Source organism: Gossypium hirsutum, chromosome D04, assembly GCF_007990345.1.
Source record: "Gossypium hirsutum isolate 1008001.06 chromosome D04, Gossypium_hirsutum_v2.1, whole genome shotgun sequence".
Classification (NCBI taxonomy): domain Eukaryota; kingdom Viridiplantae; phylum Streptophyta; class Magnoliopsida; order Malvales; family Malvaceae; genus Gossypium; species Gossypium hirsutum.
In genome coordinates this window covers 43,675,442-43,689,476 of record NC_053440.1, presented here as the reverse complement: position 1 = coordinate 43,689,476, position 14,035 = coordinate 43,675,442, and the positions used below count along the sequence as shown (strand labels likewise).

At 32.9% G+C, this 14,035-nt stretch overlaps 2 protein-coding genes across 2 annotated transcripts; both read right to left on the bottom strand.

The window, feature by feature from the left end:
• Positions 1–531: 531 nt before the first annotated feature.
• On the bottom strand, positions 532–2,374 carry LOC107899273 (protein SODIUM POTASSIUM ROOT DEFECTIVE 2). The gene is made up of 3 exons (XM_016824943.2): positions 1,394–2,374; positions 1,050–1,125; positions 532–944 (listed from the first exon to the last, which is right to left on the bottom strand). The coding sequence occupies exons 1-3, from the start codon at positions 2,024–2,026 to the stop codon at positions 781–783; spliced, it is 873 nt and encodes a 290-aa protein (XP_016680432.2). The 5' UTR covers positions 2,027–2,374; the 3' UTR covers positions 532–780.
• A 1,620-nt stretch (positions 2,375–3,994) lies between these two features.
• LOC121202973 (UDP-glucuronic acid decarboxylase 1) lies at positions 3,995–8,106 on the bottom strand. Its single transcript, XM_041091206.1, has 6 exons — positions 7,194–8,106; positions 6,931–7,078; positions 6,758–6,837; positions 5,132–5,215; positions 4,963–5,037; positions 3,995–4,669 (listed from the first exon to the last, which is right to left on the bottom strand). The coding sequence occupies exons 1-6, from the start codon at positions 7,851–7,853 to the stop codon at positions 4,370–4,372; spliced, it is 1,347 nt and encodes a 448-aa protein (XP_040947140.1). The 5' UTR covers positions 7,854–8,106; the 3' UTR covers positions 3,995–4,369.
• Positions 8,107–14,035: the final 5,929 nt, after the last annotated feature.

Genomic DNA, 14,035 nt, shown 5'->3' with positions numbered 1-14,035 from the left:
ATTATAATTATTTAAAAATAAATATTCAATATTAACATTATAAAATTTTATTAAATATGATAAAATATAAAGTAGTTAATAATAGATATTAGAAATTAATAAGTTATACTTTCATTTTTAGAATCAATTTATTATACTATATATGAATAAAAAATTATTAAAATAATGATTTTATTTTTTGCCATTCAATAGTGCATGGAATACTGTTGTTATGTATCACCAAAGAATTGTTATTATAAGAGGGAAGAGAATAAAGATAGAATATTGAATGAGCCTACACCTATCGATGGCTGGGTCACCTTCGGGTTTTATCTCCAAATTTACTTTGAATTTAATTATATACTTTTAAAAATATTTTTATTTGAATTTAATTATAGAAAATATATAAATAATACTACCCAATCAAACTCGATATAACCTAGCGTATAAACACTTTATATTTGGACTTGCCTTACCATCAGCAGTCATCACTCCCTCCAACCAAACATATATGGGTACCCACATTAAAGTAGATGAAATTAAGCTGAACTCTTAAACCCAAAGCAAAATTGTTCCAACATTATATTCTCTCATGCTCGCTTTCACCATACCATCCCAACAAAAATCGGCTACTTTTTTTTTTTCACTTTGTTCTAAGATAAAAGAGATTCTGATTCGTTCATCAAATACAAAGTTTCATCATTTACAGATAACTAAAAAAAAAACACAGTTCCACAAGCCAATTCTAGTTTATTTTTCTTTAGTTTTGTTCCCATTCAGAGTTCATAATAGAGACAAGCTCTACTTGTTTGTCATATTTGCAGACGAAGCAGCAACAGGCATGGTGGATGTCCAAAACTGTGCACTCTTTACCTTTGAAACACTAGCCAATACCCCTAATGGCGTTACATCTCCAACGATTGTCACCTTCTTAGCTGCGAAGTCGATGTTGAATGATGTAACACCTGAAAATAGAAACTTTCTTAACTTGTCTGTAAATTTTTATGTGGAAAAAAAAATAGGTAAACTAATTAATGGAGATGACAGACAATTTACATAAACATATATACCTTCCATTCTTGATAAATGTTTCCTCAATTTTCCTTCACAGCCTTTGCAGTGTAATGACACTCTTAAAACCACTACCTGAAACCCAAAATTTTTTATAGCTTTCAGATTGCAAGATTTAACTGCAATATTTTCTTTTCAGGGTATTTGATAGGGATGAATTATGAGGGATCAAATTATAGTTTTGGTCCCTCTACTGTGTTTACATTTGTAATTAGAGGGTTAAACTAAGACATGATCTTATAGAATTAGAGGGTTAAACTAAAACATTAAATTAAATCTAAAATTGGAGCATAGTGTAGGGACCAAAACTACATTTTAACCAGTTAGGAGGAAGGGAGCAAACCTGGTCTTTAGAAGGTTTCTCTGGGGGAGATGATGAAGAAGGTTTTGAAACAATGGATTGATCTTGTTTTATGGCTTGAATCTTGCTTGTTTCAGCAGGGACCAATGCCCAAACTGGATCATAATCCGGTATTCCATCGAAAAACCCAGAATTATTATTATCACCCAATAGATACCTAGTGGAACCAGGAGGGGTGACGAAATCAACCGCCTTGGTGGCAAAGCTTTTCCTACCAGTTTCTGCATCTTTAATTTCACTTGGCTTCGATGTACTGTTCTTAGACGAACCCTTCTTCTTCTTCTTATGATCATTCAACTTAGCTGACACACCAGAAGAAGAAGAACCCTTTCTTGCATGATCATTGCTTGACTTGCTTGAACACTTTTTTTCATTCTTCTTAAGCTGATGGTAAGGCAAAGGATTGATCGGCGGTGGCTGAGATGTACAAGGGTTAGAAGGTAGAGTTCTGGTAAACCTTTTGGCGTCTCGAATGATGGGGTTGTGACGGTCGATGGCTCGACCGCCGAGTTGGACGGCGGATGCGGAGGAACAAGAGGAGGAAGCTGCTTGATCCATGCTTAAACATACGGCTGTTGAAGCTTGGGATGCACAAAAAATATCCATTTTCTTCATATTTTTTGTGTAGCTGTGGAGGATAAACTAGTGGCCTTAGAAGAAGAGAAAGCAAGTTCCAAAAGGAGATGGGTTGTTTTGCCTTTATGCTCAAGTCCAGGACTATAATCCGAGATAAGGAAAGGGGTTACATGTGTTGGGATTTGTATCTTGGAATCCATAAATGTTATCTTTTAAAAACAATTATATCAAAATTTTAGGTAATTTAGATTCTTTCACTACAAGGACCAAATACAATTGAAGAATCTCATCTTTATGTAATGTTACAAACTTAATGAATGAAAAACACCAAACGTAGAGAGCTGGCTTCTTCTCTTGTGACTGCTTTTAATATATGCAACTCTTTTAACTTTGGACTAAAAATTAACCTTATTTTAACTTTTCATATTGTTGTTATTAGAAAAAGGAAAAATAGTTTTGGATTGGATTGGCGTAGGTAATGTAAAATCGTAAATAGATTAAACCATATAGTATCATTTGAAGAGTTCAGTGGCTTTTGAATAATTTAGTGACTAAATTATAAATAGTGACCAAAACAAAAACTTATCCACCATTTAGTGGCCATTAGTGTAGTTTTGATGTGTTTGTAGAAATGGGAAATTTTTTATATTTATGTTTCTTTACAGAGCATGGTTTAATGTATTTATAATGAGGAGATTAACAAGTACTAGATTTGTTTAATCAAAATATATTTTTCTGTAAAAGAAATTAAATCAAAATTTGTCTTCTTTGTTGTGCAGGTGGAGGGGATGGCCTACATTATCAGTCCATTGTCTGTGAATTCAATGTTTTTGAAAGAGCAAAATAAGGGGTCATATGAGACAAAGCAACGGTAAAAATCATACAGCAACCATGGCAGGACACTTACAGAGCAAAACATCATGGATTATTACATTAAATTAGTGTCTAGTTTTTTGCTGTTTAATTCCAAATTATTTGAGTTTTAATACCATAATAACGCATGAGGTAGTTGAGGAAGAATTAAGAACATATTGTGGTCCATTTAAAACCAAGCCCCCCTGCCCCCCCACTTCCCTTATTGCACTAAACACAAACAGGAGCAGGCCCAGTGGTGTTCCTGCATTTCACACAATTATTATCAAAAACATTTTAACATTCATGATTATATTCAGATTCTTATGGAACATATGCTCATCTTCAAATTCCCATTCACAATATCAACTGGAATCAGATGCTTGGAAATGGCTTTTCTTTTCTTTTCTTTTGACTCTTTTTTATATTCCCAACCCCTTTTAATTTTGGACCAATTCAAGAGCTCTTCATATATTTGCCAACAGATTTTTCTCATTCTTCCATCACTAGGGCTTTTGTTATTGGAAAATAATATAGGGTCCCTTTCCTTATTGATTATGCTATGCTTTTGCCACCAACCTGCCATTCTTTTCTCTTCATAAATTTTAGATTTAAATTAGATGTTTTATTACTTGTCATCACTGGAGCTTCAAGTGTAATGACAAAAGACTTCCATTGAAAGGAAGTCATGATTGACATCAGCTCATCTCTAAAAAAATGCTTTAGCAAATTTACATGATTCTTCTCATTTAAAGAATAAATGATAGATGTCCAAGAAAAGCATGGCCCCAACTGCAGTTCTTCTATCAGTCTTTATTCAAGAATAAAAAAAAGGGCATATGGGTGGGGGCAATACAATAAAGGCCTGCTGTTGTCTTTGGGTTGGACATCTGTGAAAATGATGGAAAATGAGAAGAACTCTTGAATAAAACTGAGCAGCAGATGAAATGGGTTGGGCACACCAACTTTTAAGGGTTTGTTTGTTTCAAATAAAAAGTAATTTTTTTCCATAAAACAATTTACCCCTAAAAATCAAGTAAACCATTTTACTCTCAGGTAAATCCATTACAAATCCAATCAGTATGATTGTACACAATTTATAAGCACAAATAAATTACGATGATTAGTGTACTGAAAAGCCACGAAAGCTCAAAATGAAATTACAAAATTATTTTTTTCTTTTTATTTTATTGCTTGAACTTACAAACAAAGCCTAAGTGCAGCCTTTCAAAGGCATTATTAACGCCTTCAATAGGGTTATAGCTAAGCAGCAGGACCAAAAACAAGAAGATGAACATATACTTCAGCCAGGCCACCAAAGGCCTTCAAAAAGCAATCAATACAAAACTTGACTTCGTGCGAACAACTGCACAATGTAGATGTTAACGCTTTGAACTAATAAAAAATAAAATAATAAAAGAGGAAGGAATAACACATCTTCCCATAGATGATAATAATAAAAATAAATGAATTGGCAAATTACAGATGCTCTTCACACTGTACATACTTGTTTTGGTTATTCTTCTCTCTTTAAGCTCCTTTTCCTTCATCTTCGTTCAAAATGCGTTGCCGGAAATCACCCACCATAAGAGGCAACCCCTCTCTTAAGGAGATTTTAGGCTCCCAGTTCAGCAGCTCTTTTGCTTTGCTGATATCTGGTTTCCTCATGTGTGGATCATCTGCAGTATTTGGTCTAAATTCTATCGTTGCACTTGGATCAATCGTTTCTTTGACAACCTCCGACAATTCAAGCATGGTGAACTCTCCTGGGTTGCCCAGATTAAAAGGCCCTATGTGCTCACCATCCATTAAAGCAACAAGTCCATCCACCTGTCATTCATGAGTTTCAGTATGAAATCATCTTCCATTTTATGAATTCACATGTTCTTGACTTCCTGATTCTCTGATTTTTAACAGTTCAAGTTAATGGTATAGAACAACTAGTTTTTCTTCCAAGCTCTAATCCAAATGAGAAAAATAACAGAAATTCTTTCAACTTAATGCTTCTCCCCAGCTTTCACAATCCAAACACCAAAATAAATGCTTAAATCATTCCCCATTTGCATGTCAAGCAAAAAAAAGGCAGCATAAGGAAATGTACACAAGTTAATAAATGGCCATACCAAATCGGAAACATATTGGAAGCTGCGAGTTTGTTTGCCATCACCATAAACAGTCATTGGTAGCTTCCGAATGGCCTGCAGAACAAAGATAGTTAATAGAATATGTACATATAATCCGACTCTCAACTATTATAGTAAACAAATGACACAATTAGAAGGACGAATAAACCTGAGCAACAAAATTGCTAACAACACGCCCGTCATCCAAGCACATGCGAGGCCCATAGGTATTGAAAATACGAGCAATCCGCACCTGCAAACGCAAGTATCATCATTTGATCATCACATGCAAGGGATCTTTCACATGGCATATGACCTTCTTTTATCTCCCTTTCACAAACACTATTAATTTTTTGTATTCTTCATGTCCGTTTTATGGTTAATGTTAGGGATTCGTGGCTGTCTCTCCCAACAATGTTGTCTCCAAGGTTTGAACTCGCGTTCTCTTGTTGGGAGTGCAATGTACTTTACCACCGCACCTAACACTTGTACAGTACACAGGAACCACAAGGCATTAAATTGTACAAGATGTAGGTTCAAGTCATTATCAATAAAAGTTTATCTTTTGGGTTTTGACCAAGGATGAGGATGATCACTTCAATGCTCCAATTAATTGACCAAAATAAGACCTTCAGAATATTGATGATTCACTACTGTTGTATGTTCTCTTATATACATTCTGAACGCATTGACACATTCGCTTAGCACACTACTAAAAAAGAATCTGTAAACTATATAGGGCTAGTTTATCAGTATGTTTCAAAAGTGCTTTTTAAGTGAAACCAACTTTTTAAGCCAAAAGTAATTGCAAACAAATAGTTTTTCAAGCCAAACAAAAGCTTTTCAAAAGTCAGTTTGGGTGCCAAATTATAAATTTGACCCTCATTTATATTAATGGTAAAATATAAATATGATTTATATATTCAAATTAATTTTTACAAACAATTTATATCAATTACTTAAAAAGCATTTAAAACTTATATTACATATATCATTGTATTAACAATGAGTTACCGCAAATTATTTTATTATATTTGTATTATATTCTAAGTTGAATATTTGTTAATTTCAAAATAGTAATAACATGGTACAGTAGTACTAGTAGTAGTTGTAATAATAATAATAGACATGTGAAAATAAGGATACTTTACCTTTGAGTCAGTTATAATTTTTATTATAATTTAAGTATTCATATTTCATATATGAAAATGTTAATAAATTTGAGTTTATGCATTCCATATATTTCATATATTATAATATTAATTACTTAATAAATTATTGTTTAATACTTTTATTATAAAGTAAGTTTAGATATTCCATATATAATATTGTCTAAAATGAACATTTTATCTTCTTCAAACTTTTTAAAAGCACATTTACACAGCAGTTCTCAACCTCGGTTTAGTAATAGTTTCTTTTAGCATATTACTAAAATAAAAGTGTAAAATCAGCTCCAACCTCTTCTATTGTTGACTGGTTACGGAAGCAGAAGCACAAATAAGCCACTACTTGGATCTATAAACCGACTAACCTATCATAATTCTCACCCACATTAAGCATCAAAGGTTATAATACTTACTCCCAAGTAATCTCTACATAATGCTTGAGAATAAATGTATGCTAAACAGTACTTACAAAGATTCCAGGATGTGGTAAAAGATATTAGAACATGATAGCTATAAATATTAGAAGATGATCATTTCTAGAGAGGTGCTCGATACCCTGTTATATGTATTGTACATAAATCAAACGTGCCAACAGAATTCAACCTACAAGCAAATCAAGAAAACCATACCTCGACACCGGCACCTCGATGATAATCCATAGCTAAGGTTTCAGCTGTCCTTTTCCCTTCATCATAGCAACTCCTCTCGCCTAACCAGATTAAGCCAAACGATAACAATAGACGACATGAATAGGAAAACAAGCAACCAAAACAAATAATTGTTGTAGCACTAGCTACTTTACCAATTGGATTGACATTTCCCCAATAGGTCTCTTTCTGTGGATGCTGAAGCGGATCGCCATAAACCTCACTCGTGCTTGTCAGCAAAAACCTAGCCCCAACTCTCTTTGCAAGCCCCAACATATTAAGCGTACCCATCACATTTGTCTTGTAATTCACTAAGTCAAAGGATCTCAAATTGACATAAACATGACAGAAACAACATTAAAATCCAGAAAAATAAATATGGTAAACCGAAATTGGCATAAACAATGGCAAAGGATATGATAGTCTTGACAGGATTGTATTTATAATGAACGGGAGACGCAGGGCAAGCTAAATGATAGATCTGATCCACTTCTAAGAGAATTGGCTCAACCACGTCGTGTCGAATGAGTTCGAACATGAGATTCCCGAAAAGATGAACCAAATTGTCTTTCCTCCCCGTGAAGAAATTATCAAGAACAATCACCTCATCGCCTCTAGCAATTAGCTTATCAACAAGATGACTCCCAACGAACCCAGCCCCTCCCGTGACCACGACCCTCATTCTCCGCCGTCCGATCCCAACAGGTACCCGCCCCACCTTTCCATAAACGGGCCTGTTCGTACCGGATGAAAAGGAAGCCAAGGAGTCTTGGTTATCGGAAACAACGGAGACGCCGGAGGAGACGGTGTTGTCCTTGGAGAAAGATCTGCGTATGGGGGAATGGGCATCGGTGGGACCCAAACGAGACAAACTGGGTTGTAGGATGAAAAAGGTGGAACCAATCAAAATGCCGATGAGGATAAAAAGAAGGCGTTGTTCTTTGAAGAGATAGTTAATGGATCTAGGGATAGATTTGGGGTGTTTTAAGGATTTGGGTGAATAAGGAGGCGTTTGTGTTGATGGGGTCTCCTCATCCGGCCTATGGTTCATGCTAGATTGCTTGTGCAACTGTTTCATGGCTTTTTTATTTCTTGGTTTTCTTGTTCTTTCTAGAGGGGGAGAAATGAAGGAGCCTTTAGAATAATTTGTTTTTCCTTTTGGATTTTTTCATTTAATGGAGAGTTGAAAACGAATGTAGAAGGTGGAAGGCTGGAACACGTTTCAATGATTCACTGGTTTTTAGCACCAAACGTAACTGGAGATGGACGAGAGAGCTGGAGAAGGAATGTAGATAGAGAGAGAGAGGGGGTGGGGGTGGGGGGGAGGGGGGTGGGATGGGTCGTTTTGCTTAAAAGGAAACGTAGTCATATGATCCAAATTTTACTCATTTTATTTGTGGACGTACGCACACTCACCGAATCCATCAGGCCATCACCCAGGCCTACCCCAAATGCGTATTGCACCATTGGGCTGCAAACCCGATGCCTAAGTGAAGTAATCCCCGCCCCATTTCATGGCTCCAATTAAATGTTATTTTCTTGGTGTAAGTTGAAAACTATTGATTAAAATTTTGAAAAAAAATTATATTAACATGTTTTTAATTTGGTCACATAAAAAGTTTTTTACAATTTGGTCATTGTTATTAGAGAATTCTCATCAAACGGTTGATTATGCACACCACATCATCACTTTTTACTTTATTTTTTTTTTACCTCCATTACCGTTCATCATCTTCTTCCCCTTCATGCCATCCCCTACGTCCATCATTCTTCCTTTTTTTTTCTTCCTTAATTCGTAGCTTCCAACCACCGCACCATTCCTTCCACCACCCAACACTAATAAACTAAATTTAACATTATGCTTATATTTTTTAGATTGATTATTAAAAAATTGATTTATAATCCAATATTTATAACATAAATATTGATCACTATTGATAATTTCAATTTGTCACAATAATTTATATTAATTTATAATTTTTATAAAAAAATTTAATTAATCAAATCCATCACACATCTCTCACCTAATACTAACATTATTTATATTTTTAATTTGGCATAATGACTTATTTGACCTTCCAATTTAACAAAAAAATTCATTTTAGTCTTCCATTTAATTTTTCTTAACTCTTAGCTCTTAAACTTTTTTTTTTATCAAATCATCCCAAAATAGATGGAAAAATTAACATTTTTCAACTTTGTAGACTTGACATACATGTGGATTGGCACATGAATGACACATTAACATTTATTTATTTTTAAAATTTTAAAATCATTAAAATTATTTAAAAATGAGTAAAAACATATTTTTTAAAATTTAAAAAATCAATTAAATGCTGACATGTTATCATATGACAATCCATATGTATGTCATGTCTGTATAGTTAACAAACGGTAACTTTTTCAAAAATAATTCCGAAACTCTATGACCATAATTGGGATGGAATATAATTTTCATTAAATATTTGTCACAAGTTGGTTAATAAACTTGTGATAGTGAATGATTAAGTTTAAAATGTTAATTCTATCGCTAACTGTCACTAACTTATGATTGATAGTTTATATAATTTGATGGTATAAAATGACAAATCTTTGTGTCACCAGTGGCGGATACGGCTTCAACCCTTCTAAAATAGAAAATTTTTCATTTAAGTCATTTATAATTTATAAAATTTTAAATTAATAATGGTAAAATTGTACTTTAGCCTCCTAAAAATAATAAAAATTTGATTTAATCCTTTAAAAATCATAAAAAATATAGACTATTAAAATGACTAAATTACATTTTTACTATCGTAAAAATGTACAATTTATTTCCGCCCCTAAAAAAAATTTCTGACTCCACTACTATGTATCACTGTGAAGACTTTTTTCAACTAGTGAATGGAGAATAGAAAAGATGTGATTTTGATGGTGGACTTTTTGTAATATTAACTATATAATTTTTGAAATTAGTAAGAATAATTGAAAATATGATGTTTAGAAGTTTAAAGAAAGTTGAGGAGGATAAGGATGGTATTTTTTATGAGAGGATTGTTGAAAAATTTTGGGAAGGGGTTGTATGCAGCTGGGATTGGTACAAATAGATAGGAATGGAAACCCTAGCTAGAAAAGGGTTTTCTGACCCTTATTTTCAAGTTTTTGTAATTTTTCATTTTAAGGTCATATCATTTGTATTTTTTGCCAATTAAGTCCTTATTTGAAGAATTTCAAGGGTTAAATCTAGACCTGGTCATGTGTCGGGTCGGGTCAGATTTAGGTCGAGCTAATGTAAAATTTAAGGCCCGTTTTCTAGGCCCAACCCAAAAAATGGATCTAAAATTTTACCCAAACCCAATTTAGATTAAAAATGCTAAACCCAAGCCCGACCCAACCGCCCGTATTAAATTCTTTTAGATTATTTTTATATAAAAATAAATTTAAAAAATATAGTACATCAAATACACTAAAAATATTAAAATAAATATTTCCCAACAAATTAGAAATACATTTAAAAAAAAGTTTGTATACTTAAATAACATAAAGAAAGTTACAGTTTAGCAAGCAAATGCCTCTAAAATAGTAGCAAAATTAACAATAAAACAATATTATCCAAACAATAACAACAAAACAACAACAAAAAAGTTTAGGCTGATTCGGGCTGGGCTTACGCCAAAAAATCCTATTGAAGACCCGATCCATTTATAAAACAGGCCTTATTTTTTGTCCAAGTCCATTTTTCGATCCTATATTTTTGTCAAAATCCTCTCACTTTTTGACCAGATTTTTGAATCTGGACGGGTGGCTCAACTCATAATCAGGTCTAGCTAAATCTTTGAAGAAATTAATTAATTTTGGTTGAAGTAAAATTAAAGAAACTCTAATGATATTCATTAAAGTAAAACTTCCACAATCTAGAAAAAGTAAATATTTTGTGCCCTCTTTTTATATTTTAAAGAAATGCCAGTTGGATTCTATTAAATAAAAGGAAGAAGAATCTCAATATATGAACAAAAAGTTTGCAAGTAATGGCCATTGGTCTAATTTACCAAAAAAGGTCCATTTAAAAAAAATCACGGAAATGGGTCATTTTGCTTGATATTTACTGGAATGATCTTTTTTTGTAAAACGCGCTGAGCTGGAATCATTTTCAAGGAGAAATCAGAAAAGCGCATCCAGCTCAGCACTTTTTTCCCCTTTGACCTGTAAATAACGTCCACATCAGCGCGCTTTACTAAAGCGCTTCCACGTAAGCATGCTTTTTCCTGTGTTCCAACAGCTGTTTCAAATAGCTGTTGGCCCCCCAACAGTAAAAAAAAGAAGAAGAAAGAATAACCCCCAACACATTTCTCACACACATTTCTCACAATTCTCTGCTAATTCTCTCAAATTTCTCAATCAACTCTCAAAAATCTCTTAAATAGTCTCTTAAATTTTTTCCTAAATTCTATTTTTATCTAAATTATACTTTTATCATTTTTTTACTAGTATTTTTAAGAAATAATTTTTATTAAAAATTTGTTCGTGTTCAATTATATATTTAGCAATGGCCGGGTCTCTAATACGTCTTGATAACAAGCACATCTCCGTCAACCAATTGCAGATGGTAAGAATAAATTTTAATAATGTAACACTCATAACTTGTCTTCGTCGTCAGAGTTGGGTCACGGAGTATTACAATAACAATTTAAACATTTAACATTACTATCTCATAAATATTCAACCATAAATACAAATAATCAAATTACATTCCAATCATAACAAACATACACTTACGGTTAAACCGAGTTTACGATACTCTAAAAATAGTTTAGGAACATTCTGGGGTCAATTCGAAATAAAATAGAAAAATTAAAAAAAAGCTGAAAATTTGAAAACAGGAGACACACGCCCGTATGTCACAGTCTAGACTGTGTCGACATTTGAAGTACAGACACATGGCTGTGTCCCAGCCCGTGTGTCCATCAGTGTAGATATTCGAATTAAGGTCACACGGCCGTGTCGCAAGCCGTGTGAAACCTGCACCTAAAGACAATAAGACACACGATCGTGTAAGTGGACCGTGTGTCACACGGCCGTGAGACAGCCCGTGTCTCAAGTCGTGTGCAGCATATATAACCCCTAATTCAAGCCATTTCATACACCATTCCTTGAGTAACAATTCATACCATATCTAGATTCATTCCTAAGTTCAAAATCACATTCAAATCATCAATTACATGCCAAAAATTCATCCATCCTATACCTAACCAATATGCCATTCAAAGGTACCTCAAACAAAGATTAACCATTCAAATAATCAAGTTAACAGAACATATGACATCAACCACATTTTCATGCTCAAACCTTTATCAAAATAGCCAAATATAATCATTTTCATCAAGTTGTCATTATAACTAACATTTACCAATTCACATCAACAATTATATACATCCAAAAGAGTCAAGCTCATCAAAACATACTTATTTCATTCACAAACTATATACAAGCATTTGTTTCAAGGGAATCATTCTCCAAAAGTTTGCATGACATTCAATAAAAGTAGCCTTCATTATATTGAACTATAGACCAAAAACCATTACTCAAAACATCATCACCCTAGGTACATGCCAAGACACAAAAAGAAATACGTCACCAATGTTAGGTTCGAGATTGTCATTAGATGCTGAGTCATCAGACAAAAGTAGGTACCTAACATGCATACAATTGAATAATCAAATATTGAGTAAGTTCACTAACTCAAAAAACTAAAATTACAATTAATGTCCTTAATTTTATAATCCACAACATGTAATGTACATTTCCATTTAGTTTACTATCAAGTTCAACATGAGCCTTTCATACATCTTCCAAGATATTTTTCATATACCAACCTTTTTCGATAGATTGATTATACATTGCCAATATGGATCAATCTATGGATGGCACTCGATGCCTAATAGTTAAATCGTAACCAAGTTTTGCATCTAGCGCTTGTCAGATCAATCGACGATACTAAATGTGTACCCAGCACTAGTCGAATTAACCGACAAAGATTTGCGCCCAGCACTAGTCAGATAAACCGACGATATTAAATGTGCGCCTAGTACTAGCCGGATTAACTAATAAAGATTTATGCCCAACACTAATCGGATAAACCGACGATATTAAATATGTGCCCAACACTAGTCGGATTAACCGATAAAGATTTGTGTCCAACACTAGTCGGATAAACTGACAATATTAAATGTGTGTATACGTCCTACACTTCCAACACAAGACCAGAGAATCTCAATTCCATCATATCATAACTAAACTTCTTAAGTTTACCAATATTGCTCATCATCAACTTATTCGGTTCAATATACAACTCATAAATGCACATAAAAATTATTTATCCATAACCAACCATTTAAAACTATTTTCTCAATCATTCAATTACCCCAGTTCACTTTCCATTATACTTCCATGGTCTATTTCATATAGAATTATCATATATATATAATTCCACAATTCTTCATTTCATAATTCAACCATTGCATCAATGATTATAATTAATCATTTAATCTATTCCATAGCTATATTTATAACTCTCATTTAACTTCTAGACAATTATATTTATATAGTTGTAATTAAACATCAAAATAATAATCAATTTAATTTAAGTAAATAAATAAAATTTGAGATTAAGGACTACGAATTTACATCAACAATTACAGTTGTAAAAACAAAGCCGTCGATTAATCCGATCGTTTAACTTTTCCTCGATTTAGGTCCATTCGGTCCATTTCTTAATCTAAATAATAATTTTTTTCATTCAATTAAACCATTCAAAAAACTTAATATAATTAATACAACCTTTAACCCTTTTTAATGGTAAATCTAAAAAATAACCCCCAAAATTTTACCTTTCATGCAATTTAATCCCTAGATCCAATACTTGTAATTTAACCACTTTTAATTAAAATATATGCTAGCCAAATTTCATCTAGTCTTGTAACAGCCCATATCTTTCACCAATTCACACTATTTCCCCTGAATTTTACTATTTAAACAATTTAATCGTTAACATTCAAAATCACTAAAATCACTTAACAAAATACTTATATCTAGATGCTAAATTTAATAATTCATCAACTATATTCACAAACACATCAAACTCATTCATGGGAAGTCCTTATATTTTTAATAGTTTTACAAATTGATCCCTGGATTAGCTAGATTAAGCTAAAACGATAACAAAAACATAAAAATTACTAAAAATGAGACAAAATACCATACCATGCATGGAATTTAAGTTTG

What these genes read in the sequence shown, in the direction of transcription:
- LOC107899273 (XM_016824943.2), bottom strand. Translation starts at nt 2,026, where the DNA reads ATGAAGAAAATGGATATTTTTTGTGCATCCCAAGCTTCAACAGCCGTA. An exon ending in AGAAACCTTCTAAAGACCAG is followed by an intron (nt 1,126 to 1,393) that starts GTTTGCTCCCTT and finishes TTTGGGTTTCAG; the next exon opens with GTAGTGGTTTTAAGAGTGTC. An exon ending in ACATTTATCAAGAATGGAAG is followed by an intron (nt 945 to 1,049) that starts GTATATATGTTT and finishes TTCTATTTTCAG; the next exon opens with GTGTTACATCATTCAACATC.
- LOC121202973 (XM_041091206.1), bottom strand. Translation starts at nt 7,853, where the DNA reads ATGAAACAGTTGCACAAGCAATCTAGCATGAACCATAGGCCGGATGAG. An exon ending in GGGAAATGTCAATCCAATTG is followed by an intron (nt 6,838 to 6,930) that starts GTAAAGTAGCTA and finishes TAATCTGGTTAG; the next exon opens with GCGAGAGGAGTTGCTATGAT. An exon ending in ATCGAGGTGCCGGTGTCGAG is followed by an intron (nt 5,216 to 6,757) that starts GTATGGTTTTCT and finishes TTGCGTTTGCAG; the next exon opens with GTGCGGATTGCTCGTATTTT.